Source organism: Piliocolobus tephrosceles, chromosome 20 (assembly GCF_002776525.5).
Source record: "Piliocolobus tephrosceles isolate RC106 chromosome 20, ASM277652v3, whole genome shotgun sequence".
In the NCBI taxonomy this organism is placed as follows: domain Eukaryota; kingdom Metazoa; phylum Chordata; class Mammalia; order Primates; family Cercopithecidae; genus Piliocolobus; species Piliocolobus tephrosceles.
This window is the reverse complement of record NC_045453.1, coordinates 7964673-7985921: the sequence shown is the minus strand read 5'-3', so window position 1 is coordinate 7985921 and position 21249 is coordinate 7964673. Positions and strand designations below refer to the sequence as shown.

The following is a 21249-nucleotide window of genomic DNA, read 5'->3' as shown; positions in this document are numbered from 1 at the left end:
CTTGCAGTGAGCCGAGATCACCACTGCACTCCAGCCTGGGCAACAGAGCGAGACTCTGTCTCAAAAAAATAAAAATAAAAATAAAAATAAATAAATAAATAAATAAAACAAAAAAAAGTATACAGATTAATGTTTTTTTGTTTTTTGTTTTTTGTTTTTTTGAGATGGGGTCTTGCTCTGTTGCCCAGGCTGGAGTGCAGTGGCACGATCTCGGCTTACTGCAAGCTCTGCTTCCCGGGTTCCCGCCATTCACCTGCCTCAGCCTCCCGAGTAGCTGGGACTACAGGCGTCCGGCTAATTTTTTAGTAGAGTAGATAGTAATTTTTAGTAGAGATGGAGTTTCACCATATTAGCCAGGATGGTCTCGATCTTCTGACCTCATGATCCACCCACCTCGGCCTCCCAAAGTGCTAGGATTACAGGCATGAGCCACCATGCCCAGCCAGATCAATGTATTTAAAATTAAACTGTAAAATTGTGCAACTGTCACTACAATTACATTTAGAACATTTTCATCACCACACAACAAAACTCTGTATCTTTTATAGTCATGCTGTGTCACCACCCCGTCCCCCTAGCAGTAGACATCACTTATCTACTTTCTACCTCTATCTACAGATTGCCTATTCTTGATGTTTCATATACGTTGAATCATGTAAGTGGTTCTTTGTGACTGCTTTCTTTTACTTATCTTTTTTTTTTTTTTTTTGAGACGGAGTTTCGCTCTTGTTGCCCAGGCTGGAGTGCGATGGCGTGATCTTGGCTCACTACAACCTTCGCCTCCTGGGCTCAAGCGATTCTCCTGCTTCAGCCTCCCGAGTAGTGGGGATTACGGGAATGCACCACCATGCCCGCCTAATTTTGTATTTTTAGTAGAGACAGGGTTTCTCCATGTTGGTCAGGCTGGTCTCGAACTCCTGACCTCATGATCCACCCACCTCGGCCTCCCGAAGTGTTGTGATTACAGGCATGAGCCACTGCACCGGGCCTACTTATCATGTTTTTAAGGCTCATCCATGTTGTAACATGTATCATTATCTCATTTTCATGGCTAGATAATATTCCATTGTATTAAAATACTGCATTTTGTTTCTCTGTCAATTAACAGACATTTGGATTATTATCATTTTTGGCTATTATGAATAATGCTGCTGTGAACATTCATGTACAAGTATTTGCATTGACGTATGTTTCAATTTTCTTGAATATATACTAGGAGTGGACTTGCTGGGTCACATAATAACTTTATGTTTAACTTTTTGAAGAACTGTCAAATGGTTTTCCAAAGTGCTATACCATTGCCACCAGCAATGTATGATGTTTCCAATTTCTTCACATTCTTGCCAACACTAGTTATTGTCTTTTTTCCTATAGCCATTCTTTTTTTAAATTTTATTTTTCCATAAGTTATTGAGGTACAGGTGGCATTTGGTTACATGAGTAAGTTGTTTGGTGGAGATTTGTGGCGAGCCATCACCCAAGCAGTATACAATGCACCATATTTGTAGTCTTTTATCCCTCACCCCCTCTCACTCTTCCCCCCAAGTCCCCAAAGTCCATTGTATCATTCTTATGCCTTTGCATCCTCATAGCTTAGCTCCCACATATCAGTGAGAACATACGATGTTGGTTTTCCATTCCTGAGTTACTTCACTTAGAATAATAGTCTCTAATCTCCTCCAGGTCATTGCAAATGCTGTTAATTCATTCCTCTTATGGCTGAGTAGTACTCCATCATGTACATATACCAGAGTTTCTTAATCCACTCATTGATTGATGGGCATTTGGGTTGGTTCCACGATTTTGCTATTGTGAATTATGCTGCTATAAACATGCATGTGCAAGTATCTTTTTCGAATAATGACTTCTTTTCCTCTGGGTAGATACCCAGTAGTGGGATTGCTGGATCAAATGGTAGTCTACTTTTAGTTTTTAAAGGAATCTCCACACTGTTTTCCATAGCAACTGTACTAGTTTACATTCCCACCAGCAGCGTAGAAGTGTTCCCTGATCGCTGCATCCACGCCAACATCTATTTTTTTAATTATTTGATTATGGCCATTCTTATGGGAGTAAGGTGGTATTGCATTGTGGTTTTGATTTGCATTTTCCTGATCATTAGTGATGTTGAGCATTTTTTTTCATATGTTTGTTGGCTATTTGTATATTTTCTTTGAGAATTGTCTATTCATGTCCTTAGCCCACTTTTTGATGGGATCAATTTTTTTTTGTCTCATTGATTTGTTTGAGTTCATCATAGATTCTGGATATTAGTCCTTTGTCAAATGTATAGATTGTGAAGATTTTCTCCCACTCTGTGGGTTGTCTGTTTACTCTACTGACTGTTCCTTTTGCTGTGCAAAAGCTCTTTAGTTTAATTAGGTCCCAGCTATTTACCTTTATTTATATTCCAACCGCTTTTTTTTTTTTTTTTTTTTTTTTTTTGGCCATGAAATCCTTGGCCAAGCCAATGTCTAGAAGGGTTTTTCCAAACTTATCTTCTAGAAATTTTATAGTTTCAGGTCTTAGGTTTAAGTCCTTAATCCATCTTGTTTTTTGTTTGTTTATTTGTTTGTTTTGTTTTGTGTTTTTTGTTTTTTTTTTTGAGAGGAAGTCTCGCAGTCTCGCTCTGTCACCCAGGCTGGAGTGCAGTGGCGTGATCAGAGCTCACTGCAAGCTCTGCTTCCCAGGTTCATGCCATTCTCTTGCTTCAGCCTCCCAAGTAGCTGGGACTATAGGCACCCGCCACCACGCCCGGCTAATTTTTTGTATTTTTAGTAGAGATGGGTTTCACCGTGTTAGCCAGGATGGTCTCGATCTCCTGACCTCGTGATCTGCCTCCCTCAGCCTCCCAAAGCGTTAGGATTACAGGTGTGAGCCACTACGCCCAGCTGCTTAATCCATCTTGAGTTGATTTTTGTATAAGGTAAAAGATGAGGATCCAGTTTCGTTCTTCTACATGTGGCTAATCAATTATCCCAGCACCATTTGTTGAAAAGGGTGTCCTTTCCCCACTTTATGTTTTTGCTTGCTTTGTCAAAGATCAGTTGTCTATAAGTATTTGGGTGTATTTCTGGGTTCTCTATTCTGTTTCATTGGTCTATGTGCCTATTTTTATACCAGTATCATGCCATTTTGGTGACTATGGCCTTATAGTATTATTTGAAATCAGGTAGTGTGATGCCTCCAGATTTGTTCTTTTTGCTTACTCTTGCTTTGGCTATGTGGGTTCTTTTTTGGTTCCATATGAATTTTAGAATTGTTTTTTCTTTTCTTTTCTTTTTTTTTTGAGACGGAGTCTCGCTCTGTCGCCCAGGCTGGAATGCAGTGGCCGGATCTCAGCTCACTGCAAGCTCCGCCTCCCGGGTTCCCGCCATTCTCCTGCCTCAGCCTCCTGAGTAGCTGGGACTACAGGTGCCCGCCACCGTGCCCGGCTAGTTTTTTTGTATTTTTTTAGTAGAGACAAGGTTTCACCGTGTTCGCCAGGATGGTCTCGATCTCCTGACCTCGTGATCCGCCCGTCTTGGCCTCCCAAAGTGCTGGGATTACAGGCTTGAGCCACTGCGCCCGGCCGGGTGTTTTTTCTAACTCTGTGAAGAATGATGGTGGTGTTTTGATGGAGATTGCGTTGAATTTGTAGATTGCTTTTGGCAGTATGGTCATTTCCACAATATTGATTATATCCATCCTCCTATAGCCATTCTTGATGGTATGAAGTGGTATCTCATGGTTTTGATTTGCATTTCCATAATGACTATAATGCTGTTGGGCATCTTTTCATGTGCTTATTGGCCACTGGTGTATCTTCTGTAAGAAATGTCTAAAATTTACTCTGCTTTTTCCTATTTTCATTATTGAATCTGTTCTATCTTTCCTATTTGAGCATGGTCATATCTCATCCATTCACAAATACCATGTTTCTCCCCCAGATTCCTCTGATTCCTTCAGTTTTAGTAGAGGAGAGAAAGCATAAAACCTAGAACACAAAGGCGTGGGTTTGAATGCTAGCTGTGATACTGTATTAGTCTATTCTTGTGTTGCTATACTGGAATACCTGCAAGTGGCTAATTTATAAAAGAAAAGAGGTTTCTCTTGGCTCACACTTCTGCAGGATGTACAGGAAGCACAGCACCAGCATCTTCTTCTGGTGAGGTCTCAGGAAGCTTTCAATCATGGTGGAGGGCAAAGGGGAAGCAGGCATATAAGATGGAGACAGAAGGAAGCAAGAAAGAGGAAGGGAGGTCTCAGATCCTTTTAAACAATGAGATCTCATGTGTAATCTAACTGAGCAAGAACTCACTCATCACCAAGGGATGGTGTTAAGCCATTCATGAGGGATCTGCCCCCTTGACCCAAACACCTCCCATTAGGCCCATCTCTAACAATGGAGGTCACATTCCAACATGAGATTGGGAGCGACAAAACATCCAAACCACATCAATTATTAACTTTCTTATTATCCCTAAACATGTTTCCTAATCTAAAATGAGAATATCTATCTTATAAGACCAAAGAGAGTATTAAATGATAAACGCAAGTTACAGAATTCCAAAGACTAGATAGCAATATGTAAATGATAGCTACAAGAGTAAATCAGAGCATTTTTCTTTCTTTCTTTCCTTTTTTTTTTTTTTTTAATTTTTTGAGACAGAGTCTCACTCTGCTGTCCAGGCTGGAGTACGGTGGCACAGTCTCAACTCACTGCTATCTCTGCCTCCTGGGTGAAAGCTATTCTCCTTTCTTAGCCTCCTGAGTAACTGGAACTACAGGCATGTGCCACCATGCCTGGCTAATTTTTGTATATTTACTAAAGACAGGGTTTCACTATGTTGGCCCCGCTGGTCTCGAACTCCTGACCTCAGGTGAACTGCCCACCTCAGCCTCCAAAAGTTGTGGGATTATAGGCGTGAGCCACCATGCCCAGCCACATAACATAATATTTCTATTTGTGTGTTTCTTCTAGTTATACAAAGCATCTTGCCTTGTGTTGTTCTTTTTTGTTCTTTTTTGTTCTTGGGAAGATATGTTTTATCTTCCCAAGAAAAGACCGGGCTCCCTGAAAAAGATCATATCCTAATCGTTTTGTGTCTTCCAAAGTACATAGCATAAAGCCTTCTATATGGAAGTTTCTGACAAACATGTATTAAACGAGTAAATAAATTAATGATGTGAGGTATAGTGAACATTTATGAGTTTTGTTGTTTTTGCTTTTCTATTTTATTTTTCTTTTGTTCTGTTTTTTGAGCCCAGGAGGTTGAAGCTGCAGTGAGTCATGATCGTGCCACCAATTCCAGCCTGGGCAACAGACTAAGATTCTGTCTCAAAAAAAAAAAAAGATAATATATGTAGAGTCAGTAAATACAGCAGTGGCTGCTGATCTCCAGGCTTCTCATTTGCATCAATTCTTTTTTTTTTTTTTCTTTTTTTGAGACAGAGTCTTTCTCTGTCCCCCAGGCTGGAGTGCAGTGGCGCAATCTCGGCTCACTGCAAGCTCCGCCTCCCAGGTTCACGCCATTCTCCTGCCTCAGCCTCCCGAGTAGCTGGGACTATAGGCGCCCACCACCACGCCCGGCTAATTTTTTTGTATTTTTAGTACAGACGGGGTTTCACGGTGTTAGCCAGGATGGTCTTGATCTCCTGACCTCGTGATCCACCCGCCTTGGCCTCCCAAAGTGCTGGGATTACAGGCGTGAGCCACCGTGCCCAGCCGCATCAATTCTTTAAAATCACCTGTACCTGTTTTGGTTGCCCAGCATCTGAAATGTCTTCCTCTGTGTGAGTCTTAATGGGAGACAGGATCTCATCTCCTACGAGAGGAGTCAAAGGTATCTAAAGTTTTCCTTTTTCCTGCTGCACTTGCAGCTAAGGCAAAAGCAACGTGATCAAGGCTTGGTCATTTGGCTGCTTCCACTCAGGACATTGACTCTTGAACAAATGATGTAAAGACACAGGGGTCAGAGAATTCCTTTAATATGGCAGCATGCATTGGTGATGGAGGTAGTGCTTCCAGCTGAGGTATCCTTAATATCATTCCTGTAGTGTGACTTTGGTTGTGGTCCCTGGTTCTACTTTCTGAGCTTGATTATCTGGCTTTCCCATCAACTCTAAGGATTACTTAATAACCTTCCAATACACTTATTTTCCCCTTAAGTTGGCAGAGTTGGTTTCCGTTGCTTGCAACTAATAATCTTAGCATACCTCTGGAGTAAGGATTTGGGGAGAATGAGAAAGCAGGAGGTGTTCCATTTTTCCTTTATGAAATTTCTTTGTAAACATCTGTGTTATTGCTATTGTTGTACCACTTCCGTCATTAAAAATTTTAAAATAAATAACCTAGGGCATAGTGGGTAAAGAGAAATGGTAGAAAATAAAATTTGAGGGGCTGGGCACAATGGCTCATGCCTGTAATCCCAGCACTTTGGGAGGCCAAGGCAGGCAGATCACAAGGTCAGGAGTTCAAGACCAGCCTGACCAACATGGTGAAACCCTGTCACTACTAAAAATACAAAAATGAGCGGGGCATGGTGGCACATGCCTGTAATCCCAGCTACTCAGGAGGCTGAGGTAGGAGAATAGCTTGAACCCAGGAGGCGGAGGTTGCAGTGAGTAGAGATCGCATCACTGCACTCCAGCCTGGGCAACAGAGCGAGACTCCATCTAAAAATAATAATGATAATAAAAATTAGAAAATTAGGTTGGGGCCACATTGTGCAAGGCCTTGAATGTCATTTTGAGGATTCTGAATTTAACTCAATAAGTATGAAAAATTTAAAAAACGGTCCAGGCATGGTGGCTCATGCCTGTAATCCCAGCACTTTGTGAGGCCAAGGTGGGTGGATCACTTGAGGTCAGGAGCTTAAGACCAGCCTGACCAACATGGTGAAACCCCGACTCTACTAAAATTACAAAAAATTAGCCAGGCATGGTGGCACATGCCTGTAATCCCAGCTACTCAGGAGGCTGAGGCAGGAGAATTGCTTGAACCTGGGAGGTAGAGGTTGCAGTGAGCTGAGATCACACTATTGCACTCCAGCCTGGGCGACAGAGAGAGACTCTGTCTCAAAACAAACAAAACAAAACAACAACAAAAATAGAATAATGACACAATTAGATCTGTGTTTTTTATTGCAATGTAGAAGATGAATTAAAACATGGAGAAATTAGAGACAATTTCTTAGGAGAGGCTACTGCCATGGTCCAGACAAAAGATTGAGAACATTTCTCAATTTTGAAAGAGAGAGAGACACACACACACAAGTTGGGTTATCTGGAAATAGAGGCTGAGACAGAGTTTGAGGTGCAAGATACTTACCGGGGGGAAGAAGCAGGGCTGAGCTAAGAGAGAAGTCAAACTGCAATGCAGATCTGACAAAGACCCAGCCTCCCTGGTAGGGAGCTCTGGAGTGAATATTTCCAGCCCTGGCCAGCCCTTGTCAAGCCAACCTATTCTCAGAGCTGTCCTGCAGTTGGCCAAAATGGTCGAACCTTTATATCCCTGCCTTGCTCAGGTACCGAGTGAGGGCAGCTCTGGGATGGACATGATCTTGTGTAGGACTGTCCTCTACAGCTGAGGCAGACATTGAAAGAACTGAAGCAGGCGGAAGTTGTCTGCTAGCTATTCCCCCTAGAGCTGAACAGCAAGTCTTTTTTTCTTATTTACTTATTTATTTATTTATTTATTTATTTGAGATGGAGTTTTGCTCTTGTTGCCCAGGCTGGAATGCAGTGGCGAGATCTCAGCTCATTGCAACCTCCACCTCTCGGGTTCAAGCGATTCTCCTGCCTGAACCCCTGCTAGTTGCTGGGATTACAGGCGTGCACCATCATGCCCAGCTAATTTTTGTATTTTTAGTAGAGACAGGGTTTCGCCATGTTGGCCAGGCTGGTGTCCAACTCCTGACCTCAGGTGATCCCCCCACCTCGGCCTCCCAAAGTGCTGGGATTACAGGTATGAACCACTGTGCCTGGCCAACAGGAAGTCTTTCTTTGGAGGTAGAACTGAATGGTACACCTTCATGTTTACCACAAAGAAAGAGAGGAATTATGATATCTTGAACAAAGGCAATGGGGTAGAAAGGAGTGAATATGTTTTATAGATACTGTATTTGGTAGGTAGGGATAAATAAGATGGAGTAAATAAAGGTTAACATTGAGGTCTCTCCACTTACATGATTTGATGGTTATTCTGTTATCCATTAATGAACAGTAAACATCAGAAGTAGAGAGAGCAGATTTGGGGAGAAAGATAATAAATTTGATTTTGAACATGTTGATTCTGAAAGGTCTACAGAGCATTAAGGTAGAGATGACTTTAAAGAATCAATGCAAATAAGAGGTCTGGAGATCAGAAGCCACTGCTGTATTTACTGACTATACATATACTATCTTTTTTTTTTTTTTTTTTCCTGGATCTGTTGCCAGGCTGGAGTGTGGTGGCACGACCATGGCTCAATGCAGCCTCAACCTTCTGGGCTCAAGCAATCCTCTTACCTCAGCCTCTTGAGTAACTGGAACTACAGGCCCACACCACCATGCCCAGCTAATTTTTTCTACTTTATTATAGAGACAGGGTCTCATTATGTTGTCTAGGCTGGTCTCAAACTCCTGAGCTCAAGTGATCCTCCTGCTTCTGCCTCCCAAAGTGTTGGGATTACAGGTGTGAGCTACTCACTGTGTTTGGTTTTTTTTTTTTTGAGACGGAGTCTCGCTCTGTCGCCCAGGCTGGAGTGCAGTGGCCGGTTCTCAGCTCACTGCAAGCTCCGCCTCCCACGTTCTTGCCATTCTCCTGCCTCAGCCTTCCGAGGAGCTGGGACTACAGCTGGCCGCCACCATGCCAGGCTAATTTTTTGTATTTTGTTTAGTAGAGACAGGGTTTCACCGTGTTAGTCAGGATGGTCTTGATCTCCTGACTTCGTGATCCGCCCACCTCGGCCTCCCAAAGTGCTGGGATTGCAGGTGTGAGCCACCATGTCCGGCTTGCGCTTGGCATATTATTTTACATATATACTTTTATTTAATACTCTTCACGCCTGTATGAATTAGGTATTGTTTTTCTTGTACCCTTTGGTATATTTTATTAATACCATTTGGGAACAAAAAAACTGAGACTAGAAGAAGTTAAATTTCTGGCTCAAAGAAGTAAAACTTAAGTCTGATGACAAAACACGTGTTCTTTTTTTTTTTTCTGAAAGAAAAAAAAGAATCTCGCTCTGTTGCCCAGGTTGCAGTGCAGTGGTGTTATCTGGGCTCGTTGCAACCTCTGCCTCCCAGGTTCAGGTGATTCTCCTGCCTCAGCCTCCCAAGTAGCTGGGATTACGGGGCATGTGCCACCACACTCAGCTAATTTTTGTGTTTTTAGTACAGATAGGGTTTCACTGTGTTGGTCAGGCTTGTCTTGAACTCCTGACCTCAAGTGATCCTCTCGTCTCGGCCTCCCAAAGTGTTGGGATTATAGGTGTGAGCCACCGCGCCTGGCCAACAAAACACATGCTCTTAAAGATAGAATTATATTGCTTCTCCATGGAAACCACAGGTAGATAGTATTTGAAGCCATGAAGGTCAGTAGGTCACCTAGAAAGGGTATAGTTCAAACAGGAACAAAAGGAAAAAAATGGAATTCTAAGGAAGCCAACATTTCCAGGGTGAGTCAAGTAAGATGACATAGTCAAAGGGATTGAAAAAAAGTAGACAGAACAGTTTTTAAAAATTGAAGTATGGTATCTCAGAAGTTAAGGTAAAAAGAGAGTTCTAGTCTGCAAATTTGCAGATACCATGTAGGGTGACGGTTTGACAATTAGAGGTTACTAGTGATCTTAGAGCAGTTTATAGAGAAGTCAGATTCCAGTGGGTCTAAGAATGAGTGTGAAGGCCAGGTACGGTGGCTCACGTCTAATCCCAGCACAGTGGGAGGCTGAAGTGGGTGGATCACGAGGTCAGGAGTTCAAGACCAGCCTGGCCAACATGGTGAAACCCCATCTCTACTAAAAATACAAAAATTAGCTGGGTGTGGTGGCATGCATCTGTAATCCCAGCTGCTTGGAAGGCTGAGGCAGGAGAATTACTTGAATCTGGGAGGCAGAGGTTCCAGTAAGCTGAGATCACGCTGTTGCACTCCAGCCTGGGCAACAGAGCAAGATTCTGTCTCAAAAAAATGAGTGAGAAATAAGGAAGCAGAAGAAATGGGTATAGGTTACTTTTCCAAAAATTTTGCAAAGTGGAGGAGATAACAATGCTTTAAATATAAGACATTTATTAATATTATTAATTGATTAATAATCGATCACTGCCATATGACTTGGATTTTACATTTCCACCACTTCTTCGTGTTACTTCTTTCTACCCTATTATACCAGTATCCCATTCCAAGTCTGACACACCTGGAAGCATTGAATGTTGTATTTTGATTGTGGATGATTTGTTTATTTGGTTACAGCTTTTGAATGCCTCAGGTGATTCTGTCTGTCTTTGGAGGATGGGCCATAGGCCCCCTGCCCCAACTCCATTATCTGTTTTCCACAAAGATAGATAAACATTCACTTATCAGACTAATTCAGCAAAGCATACACGTTTTTAAGTTTCTTAGCAAACCAAGTACTTTGTCCACCTCTCCTCTCCATCTCCCCTCCCTCAAATCTTCAGTGGGCAGATGTGGGAGAAGAAAGGAGCTGTCACTCCAAACCTTCTGGTGTTTCAGTTGGGGAGTCTGGCTTCACAGTGAACTGAAACTTTCCCTTGCCAGCCTCCATCAGCCCAGCCCCTTCTGAGGGGGCTGGAGAGTAATCAACATCGCCGTCCACCTGTGCACAGGAAGATGCCTACAGCCACACCAGCAATGATGAAACTGCCCACCAGGACGCCCAGGACCAGCGAAGTGTAGGAGCGGCTTGTTTGGCTCCCTGCAGAACATGCAGAGAGTTAGCCCGAAGAATAGACCCCCAAGGAGTCCATGATTTGAGTCAAACCCCAAAGCATTCCTGCCCCAGGGGAAAGGGACCCGTTTACCAACGGACTTAAGTTGAGTGTGTTCTGTCCCAAACCCCCAGCTGTGGGCCTCTTGTTGCTCTAGGCATCCATTCTTCAGGTCCATCCATTTGTCTGGAACCCGCCCTCTCCCCAGCTTGCAGGCCTGGACCCCAGTCCCATCATACCTTTCATGTTTTCCGTGGAAATATGTTTCTGCACATACTGCACACAGGTGTCCTCCAGGAATTCCCGCAGTTCATACCGAGTGCGGTTGTAGGCATTGAGCTGCTGCAAGATGAAGGTGACCACTTTGGAGGGGACCTGGGTGTCTGCCTGCCACAAGGCTGTCTCCGGCCGGAAACTCAAAAAGGAGCTCCCGTTCACGGCCACTTCGAAGAAGACATGGGCTCTAGAGCCCTCGGGAGGCAGCTCACAGCCCAGGAAGCAGCGGATGGTCAGAGGAACTGTGGATACAGAGTCAGGGTCAGGGCACTGTGCAGAGAGGATGCCAGGTGTGGGAGGAGCAAGGGGAAAAGAACATAGGAAGGTGAGAGTCAGTGCTGTGAGGAGAGGGGAGTCTATAGGTCAGGGAGAAGGGCCTGGGGCTATGAGGAGGGGTTTGTGGTTAGACTGTTACAGGCTGAGAAAGAAGGGGCCAGGGACTATGATGAAAAAAGGGAATTGTCAGGCCTTGATCAACTGGTGATAGAAAAAAAAAAATGGGGGTTGGGCGGCGGGGGTCAGTGACTCACACCTGTAATCCCAGCACTTTGGGAAGCCAGGGCGGTGGATGGCCTGATGTCAGGAGTTCCAGACGAGCCTGGCCAACATGGGGAAACCCCGTCTCTACTAAAAATACAAAAAATTAGCCGGGCGTGGTGGCGAGCGCCTGTAATATCAGCTACTTGGGAGGCTGAGGCAGAAGAATCGCTTGAACCCGGGAGGCGGAGGTTGCAGTGAGCCGAGATCGGGCCACTGCACTCCAGTCTGGACGACAGAGCAAGACTCTGTCTCAGAAAGAAAAAAAAAAGGTGGGTGCGGTGGGGGACTAGGAGAGAAAGGAGTTAAAGGCTATGATCCGGGTGGGGGACGGAGTGGTACTTTGAAAAAAGAAACTAGGGTCTTTGAGAAGAAGGAGTTGGGGTTGTGACGCAGAGGGAGTGGGGCTTTGAGAGAAGAAACTGGGGTCTTTGGGGGAGGAGTTGGGGTTATGAGTGGAGCTAAGAGCGAAGTCATCAGCTTGTATGAGGAGAGGTGGCTGGAGGGTGGAGAGTGAAGTGCTGGGGGTGTGGGAAGAGAAGGACGGGGATCTATGAAGAAAAGGAGTTGGAGGACTGTGAGGTGAGGGGTGAGGAGTTTTCAGGGGACCTTCGGGGTCACGGTGTGAGGGCCCCCCAACAGGGTCTACCCCAAGAGGTTATGCCAGCAGGCCGACCGCCCGAGTCGGGGCTTTCTTAGCGGGGACACCTGCCTCTCTCCAGCCCCCACCCAGCAATTTTCAAAGGCCCAGGCGCCACCGAGTTCCAGTGGCGGCCCGGTCCCTGCAAGCCCCAGCCCGCCCCCACCAGTCAGGCCCCGCCCCCACCCGCCCCGCCCAGCCCCCCCCCCCCCCCCGCGCTGCGCGCCCACTCACAGGCCAAGGTCCGCTCCTGGTGCACCAGGCGCACGAGGCCGTGGAACTCGAGCAGGTAGGACTGCAGGCCACTCTGCATGCGCGCCCAGCTCTCGGGCTCCTGCAAGGGCTGCAGCTGGAGGATCGTGGCGTTTGTGCCTGGGCCTTCCAGCACGTGCGTCAGGTGTCCCCCCAGCGACGCGTTGCCCTGGTACCACACGTGATAGGGGTCGCGGAAGTAGGAGATCTGGAGCATGTGAAGGCTTTGGAGGCCTGCGGGCAGAGTCAGCGTCAGCCTGGGCCGGCGTGGGAGGGGGCGGCGGACAGCGGAAGATAATAACCCCCTACCTTGAGGCTGGCCGCCCACCTTCTCGACCCTTCATAAACTATAATGTGCCGTCCCACCGCTTCTCCCATTTGACGCTCACAGTAACTCTGCCAGAAGGGCAGGACAGGGATTATTATCTCCGTTTTACAGATGAGGAAACTGAGGCCTGCAGTGGAAGAGACACTCCTTTCTGCCTCCTTTTTCACCCTCGGCTCTCCCCCCCCCCCCCCCGTTTCCTGTTAACCAACGGAACAAATGGTTAACAAATCCTGACCTGAATGAAATCCGAGTTCCATCGTCTGTTCTCTGTCTCCTCTTCCACTGCCCTGATTCAGGATTCACCCGTCTCATCTGGACGGGGGTAGTACCTTTCTACATCTCTCCGTTCTCTATTCCGACCTCCACCTGACCCAGGGATGAGATCATGTCCTTTTCCTACTTAAAATCTTCCAGTGCCATAACCTCCTCCTCTTCATTAATCAAAAATAATCATAGCCAATGTCCATTAAGTGCTTATTATAACCTGGGCAATGGGCTTTACATACATTATTATCTTTGTGCCTTTCCCCAATGGCTTAATGCAGTAGCTACTATTATTGACCCCAGTCTACATGGGAAACTGAGACAGAGATAGTGCGGCAGAGCCAAGGTTTGCATGTAGGCAGTCAAGTCCAGTACTCTTAGCCATTCTGCTACACTGCCTCCCCACAGGATCAAGTCCAGAGTCTTTAGCCTGGCATTCAAGGCTGCTAGATACCTGGCCTCTGCTGCCTTTTCTGGCCGCTTCCCACTGCTTATATATCAAATTAGTTGGGGTTCCTCAGGCTGCCTTTGGCTGACACATGAATAGCATGTCAGGATTGCTCTGCCTCCCTTTTTCTGCCTAGTGGAGTTTATTCATGATTTAAGACCCAGCTTAGAGACTGGGAGCAGTGGCTCATGCCTGTCATCTCAGCACTTTGGGAGGCTGAGGCGGGTGGATCACTTGAGGTCAGGGATTCAAGACCAGCCTGGCCAACATGGCGAAACCCCATCGGTACTAAAAGTACAAATATTAGCCAGGCGTGGTGGTATATGCCTGTAGTCCCAGCTACTCAGGAGGCTGAGGCAGGAGAATCACTTGAACCTGGGAGGTGGAGGTTGCAGTTAGCTGAGATTGGGCCACTGTATTCCAGCCTGGGTGACAGCCTGAGACTCCATCTCAAAAAAAAAAGACCCAGCTCTGTTGCCCACTCCTTGGAAATTTTTTTCTGATGCCCCATGAGACACAGTGGGTCTGTTTCAGTGATCCCAGACCACCATATATTAGTGAATATCTCACTAGATTCTACCTGACTGTCTTCAAACACACACAGGCTACGATGGACGCCTCTAGGCTATGGAACCATGCCTGGTGATCTCTGCTTCCTACACTCAGAAAAGAGCCTGTCACAGAGTTGATGGCCAGAGCACATTTGGATGAGTCCAGGGTTGTAAATCTGTGTGTGTGAGTGGGTCCTGTCTGTGTTTGCATTTGAGAAGTTGTGCTTTGTATCTGCGGATGTGAATAAGTATATTTATGGATAACCCTAGACATGGTCCTTAACTACTCTGTGACCCAGTTTCCTCCTCTGTAAAATGGAGATAGTAATAATATTACCCACCTTTCGGGGTTTGTGCGAGTTAAATGGGTCAATCCATGTATTAACTATAGTGAGCACCCATTGAATACTGGTTATTATTTGCTGCCTCTCTGAGGGGGAGACTGAAGCTATGGGGACTGTGAGAGAGCGAAAAGGAGGCCCCTGTGCAATTATAAGGGAGGGTAATAACTCCCTTTTCTGCTTAAACAGGGCCGCTTCAGGCAGCCTGATCGCCCATAAGTTCTATTAGGCACAGCATCTCTTTCTCTCCAGTTTCACCAGCTGCAGCCAGTCTTCTTCCATTTTCCCTAGCCTCCCCTCACCTCTCTCTGCCCCAGTCTTCCCTCAGTTCTTCCATCAGTTTTCCCAGTGTCTTCCCATTCCCTCCATTTCTCTTCTCATCTGAGCCTCTTCCTGTCTCCCCTAGATGTACCCCTGTCTATCATCACCCTCAGTTCCCCTTTCTCCCCTCTCCCTGAGGCTGATTCTCCTACACTCTCTGCTGGTTTCTTTCTCATGTTTCCAGTCATCCTGTTTCCCCTAGCCTCTTTCATCTCTTCCTTTTCAAGGGCTTTAAATGTACTAACTCACCTTGGCTTTGAGACACAAACCAGTCCCCAAGACTCTGCCTGCCCTGTAGAGCGATCTAGCCAGCTGCAGACACAGATGCTGTGAGATAAGCTATCCTATGGTCTTGCCACGTACCCAGATAGAATGAGATTCTCCAGAACCATCCTGAGGCAGGACATGTGCCCCCGACTCACCATCTGAGGCATCTTGGCTACAAAAGGCCCAGTCAGACAGCAGCAGTATCGGCAGTAATGTTGTCAACATCCTGAAGTTGAGGCTCTGGACCTGGGTTCCTGGCTCCGGCAGGCTGGGGGCTCCACTGGCGGCAGTCTAGGGAAAAGAGAAGTGAGGACCGTCTGGGAGGGGTGGAGTCTGGGCAGAGGAGGATGGAAGAAGGCCAGGAGATGGGAGGAGGAAGAGGGTGTCGGGCTTATAAAGTGTTATTCCTACTGTGTCTCATTTCCTACTAGGGGGCTGGCCTCCCTCCTACCCTCCCTCTGCCCCGCCCTTCATTGCGCCCTCCTGCCCAGACCTGCCTCTTCCCTCCTCCATGGGCTGCTTCCTAGGAACCAGGAACAGGGAGCGGAAAAGGGGGAGAAGGGCTTGGTGAGAAGTCCTGCCGGCGATGACGCAGGGGGTGGGGCATCTACTGTCAACTTAGAGCACACTCCTGGGTGTAGGATCAGCAGGTTGCTGATGGGGAAATGGAGGTCCAGAGGTGCAGGGACTTGCCCAGAGTTTATATATCATGGCGGTGACAGATCCAAGATTAAAATTTAGTTTTCCAGTATAATGGCTACATTTTACCAGAATTTTAAGTAAATAGCAATTACATAATCAAGGATCTTGGTCTCAGAAGTAGTCATAAAATGACTGTAAAGCAGTTCACTGCAACAATTTTTTTTTAAATAGGAGAGAATTATGAGCCATCTGTATAAATCTCAGAAGATGATTGGTTACCTAAAGCAATATTTTTGAAACTGAGGTCATAATTTATTAGTGGACAATGAAAACAATTTAGCAGGTCATGGTTACCATTTTTAAAAAATGAAATAGAACAGAATACAAAAGTTCAGTACATCACCCTTAGTAAGAGAAAGTGTTATATCATGAAATATTTGCTCAGTTGTACATGTGTGCTTTGGTTTTGTGTGTATGCTTCTATGATGAGTTCTGGATAGTAGTGTAAAATGTGTTCCTTACTCTAGGAAGCAAGTAGAAAAGTTTTAAAGTCACTCCCCCAAGCTATGTTAATCCATACTGTGAATACTATGTAATAGTTAAAAAAAAGTACACCCTCCCCTGCCCAATCCCCACTTTATTTTCATCATATTACTTAGTACTACATGAAATTATATTATTTATTTACATGCTTATTGTTTGAATGTTTCACCAGAATGTAATCTCTATGAGGAAGGAGGACGTTTATCTTGTGCAATAGTCTCCCTGGAAGAGTGCACATCACATAATAAATATCAGCAAAGTGAATGACTGAATGAGATAGTTATGATGTACATAGATGACCAAGAATAAGTTGCAGAATATTATGAACAGTTTAGGACCATTTATGTATCAACCACACACAGAACCACTAAACAACGTGTTTCTTGGTCAGGCACGGTGGCTCACACCTGTAATCCCAGCAGTTTGGGAGGCCGAGGCAGGCGGATCACAAGGTCAGGAGCTCGAGATCAGCCTGGCCAACATGGTGAAATGCCATCTCTACGAAAAATACAAAAAAAATTAGCTGGGTGTGATGGCGTGAGCCTGTAATCCCAGGTACTTGGGAGACTGAGGCAGGAGAATCACTTGAGCTCGGGAGATAGAGGTCGCCATGAGCCGAGTTCACGCCATTGCACTCCAGCCTGGGTAACAGAGTGAGACTCTGTCTCAAAAAATAAATAAATAAATAAAATAATAATAAAATAAAAATTTTAATTAAAAAACTTCACTTCTGACTGGGCATAGTGGCTCACGCCTGTAATCCCAGCACTTTGGGAGGCTGAGGTGGGTGGATCACTTGAGGCCAGGAGTTTGAGACCAGCCTGGCCAACAAGGCAAATGTCTCTACTAAAAATACAAAAATTAGCTGGGCATGGTGGTGCATGCCTGTAATCCCAGCTACTTGGGAGAATGAGGCATGAGAATCGCTTGAACCTGGGAGGTGGAGGTTGCAGAGAGCCGAGATTGCACCACTGCACTCCAGCCTGGGTGATGCAGCAAGATTCTGTCTGAAAAAAAAAAAAAAAAAAGAAAAGATTTCACTTCTGTTCAAATAATACATATATAATTTCATCCTCATATATATATATATATATATGTAATTATTATTTTTTTGAGACAGGGTCTTGCTCTGTCACCCAGGCTGTAGTGTAGTGAAGCAATCACAGCTCATTGCAGCCTTGACCTCCCAGGCTCAAGTGATTCTCCCACCTCAGCCACCTGAGTAGCTGAGACTACAGGTATGTGCCACTGTGCCACCACACCCAGCTAATTTTTTTGATTTTTACTAGAGACAAGGTCTCGCTATGTTGCCCAGGCTGGTCTTGAACTTCTGCACTCAAGCGATCCTCTGGTATAGGCAGGAGCCACTGCACCTGGCCAAAATTAACTTTCTGTGTGTATTTGTGTATTTGTATATACATAGGGAAAATGTCCGAAGGGGTACTGTCAATAGAGATTACCTCTGGGGAATGGGATTGGGTAAAGGACTGAGGGGGATTTTAACTTTTTATTTTATATACTTCTCCCTGGAAAGTTGACATCATAGTGAAATCTGGGACAAAGTCTGGACATAAACTAGGCACCCATTCTCTGAACTGAATATATGCAAGAGCTTCCATGCTCACCTCTCAGCTCTTGCAAACTGGCTAAGATATAGCATCAAAGTCTTTTCTTTTTGCAGCTTATCAAAATGGTCTCGTTGGAAGAGGGATAGGAACCTTGTTTTCCTGCCCTGGGCCTCAGGAAAAGTAGAATGACTTAAATCACTACCAGTTTATATTGTCTTGACTTTTATTAAAAATTATGAAACATTTCTTTTTTCTTTTTCTTTTCTTTTTTTTTTTTTTGAGATGGAGTGTTGCTCTGTCTCCCAGGCTGTAGTGCATTGGCGTGATTTCGGCGCATTGCAGCCTCCGCCTCCTGGATTCAAGTGATTCTCCTGCCTCAGCCTCCCGAGTAGCTGGCATTACAGGCATCTGCCACCACACCTGGCTAATTTTTGTATTTTTAGTAGAGATGGGGTTTCACCACGTTGACCTGGTTGGTCTCAAACTCCTGACCTCAGGTGATCTGCTCACTTCAGCCTCCCAAAGTGCTGGGATTACAAGCGTTGAGTCATTGTGTGCAGCCTGAAATATTTCATTTCTGAAGAGTTATTTCATGCTTAAAGGATTACATTTCAAACATACCTATCCCCACCACCCAGCATAAGAAATACAATATTACTAATATAGTTGAAGCCCCCTATGGGCTCCTCCTCAGTTGCATCTCTCTCTCCCTGCCACAGCCCCTGAAGTAACCACTTCAAATGAAAATGAAGATTTGATATTTTTCATTTCCTTATATTTCTATATACTTATACTACTTATGTATATATCCCTAAACAATAGATAGTGGTATTTCATATATTTTAAGCTTTATATAAATGATATTAAAATGTATGTATTCCTCTGTACATTTTGCTTTTTTCACTTAATATATTAATAAGATTCATTCATGTGGCTATGTGTAGACCATTCATTTTCACTGCTTTAAAATATTCCGGCTGGGGAGGTATAATCCCAGCACTTTGGAAGGCCAAGGGGGGTGGATCACTTGAGCCCAGGAGTTCAAGACCAGCCTGAGCAACATAGTGAGAGCCCCCATCTCTACAAAAATAAAATAAAATTAGCTGGGCATGATGGGGTGTGCCTGTGGTCCCAGCTACTCAGGAGGCTGGGGTAGGAGGATTGCTTGAGCCCGGGAGGTTGAGACTGCAGTGAGCCATAATCATGCCACTGCACTCCAGCCTGGGCAACAGAGCGAGACCCTGTCTCAAAAAATATATAAATAAATTTTGGGAATAGATTATTATTTATGTACCCATTCTCTTGTTGCTGAACATTTAAGTTTTTTTCCAGTTTTTTGATATTACAAACAGTGCTGGTATGAACATTCTCATACACAAGTCCTTGTGCATATGTGGGAGTTTTTGTAGGTGCAAACTTGAGAGTGGAATTTCTGAGTAATAAGGTATATGCATCTTCAGTTTTACTAGATATTGCCAAACTATTTTACAAAAAGGTTGTGCCAATTTACATTCCCTGCAGCGTATGAGAATTCCCTCGCTTCACATCCTTGCCAGCTCTTGGCATTATCAGATGGTTGGGTGTAAAATGGCATTTCTCGTTGGTTTTAGTTTGCATTTATCTGATTCTTAGCGAGGTTGTGCATATTTTTGCTTTGACTTCTTTCTCCCTTGAAGGCTTGAAGGGTACTTTGGGATGGGTAAGAGAGGGTAAGAGAGTGTATGATTGAACCAATTTGGAATTGAATGCTGTGAGCCTTCAATCTAAGTGGGTAGGGTCTGGGTCCACTTTCACCCACGTTATCTTATACAGAGCTCATAACATCAAGGGCTTTCTTTGCTTTTCTTTCTTTCTTTCTTTTTTGTTTTTTGAGATGGAGTCTCGCTCTGTTGCCCAGGCAGGAGTGCAACGGTATGATCTCTGCAGTGTGCAACCTCCGCCTCCTGGATTCAAGCAATTCTCCTGCCTCAGCCTCCCAAGTAGCTGGGATTTACAGGTGGGTGCCACCACGCCTGGCTAATTTTTGCATTTTTAGTAGTGATAGGGTTTCATCATGTTGGCCAGGCTGGTCTCGAATTCCTGACCTCAAGTAATCCATCCGCCTTGGCCTTCCAAAGTGCTGGGATTTGTAATCCCGGGGGCCAGCCACATCGAGGCCTTTCTAATCAGGTTAAGATCCATCATGGACAAATGGCAGCAGCAATAGCTATTTCCCAAGCACCCCTCTCATATCCTAGAGCCCTGAAAATTGAACAGTGAGACAATGGTACCATTATTATAGGTAACACTTATTTCAGGCCAGGAACAGTGTTCAGCTCTTTACATAAATAGTCGTACTTTATTCTTATGCTAGCCCTATAAAATGGGTTTCACTAGCATCACCATTTTACTAATAAAGAAACTGAGGCTCAGAGAGGTTAAGTGACTTACCTAAGGTCATACAGCAAAAGCTATAATTTGAAACTTTCTCTCTCTCTGGTGCCAAAGTTTGTGAATTTAACCCCCCACACAGTGTCTCAAAAATTATTTTGATCAATCTTCATCAATACATTTTTGAACACATACCTCCAACATGCTTGAATGTTTAATATATATGTTATAAAACATTCTTTTTTTTGAGACGGAGTCTCGCTCTGTCGCCCAGGCTGGAGTGCAGTGGCCGGATCTCAGCTCACTGCAAGCTCCGCCTCCCGGGTTCACGCCATTCTCCTGCCTCAGCCTCCCGAGTAGCTGGGACTACAGGCGCCCGCCACCTCGCCCGGCTAGTTTTTCATATTTTTTAGAAGAGACGGGGTTTCACCGTGTTAGCCAGGATGGTCTCGATTCCCTGACCTCGTGATCCGCCCGTCTCGGCCTCCCAAAGTGCTGGGATTACAGGCTTGAGCCACCGCGCCCAGCCTCATTCTTAAAATTCATACTATGTGCTTGGCCTTTAATCACTTTCTCTGGGGGCAGACCATGCTCATTGTTTCCATGTTACAGACAAAAAAAAAATTAAAGCTGGCTGGGTGTAGTGGCTCATGCCTGTAAATCAGTAACCAGCATGGCAACATATGAGACTCCATCTCTACAAAAAAAATTTTTTTTAAATTAGCCAGGCATGGTGGTACACACCTGTGGTCGCATCTACTCGGGAGGCTGAGGCAGGAGTATGGCTTGAGCCCAGGATGTCAAAAGGTCAAGGCTGCAGTGAGCTATGTCTGTGCCTCTGCACCCCAGCTTGGGTGACAGAAAGAGACCCTGTCTCAAACAAAACAAAACAACCACCAAAAAACTGGGCATGGCGGCTTATGCCTGTAATCCCAGCATTTTGGGAGGCCCAGGCAGAAGGATCCCTTGAGCCCAGGAGTTTGAGACTAACCT

The 21249-nt window shown here is 45.1% G+C and overlaps 1 protein-coding gene across 1 annotated transcript; it reads right to left on the bottom strand.

Annotated features, from left to right (window-relative positions):
* Positions 1-10229: 10229 nt before the first annotated feature.
* PROCR (protein C receptor) lies at positions 10230-15584 on the bottom strand. Its single transcript, XM_023220613.2, has 4 exons — positions 15289-15584; positions 12596-12847; positions 11148-11426; positions 10230-10895 (listed from the first exon to the last, which is right to left on the bottom strand). Exons 1-4 carry the CDS (start codon positions 15356-15358, stop codon positions 10780-10782), a joined length of 717 nt encoding a protein of 238 aa, XP_023076381.1. The 5' UTR covers positions 15359-15584; the 3' UTR covers positions 10230-10779.
* Positions 15585-21249: the final 5665 nt, after the last annotated feature.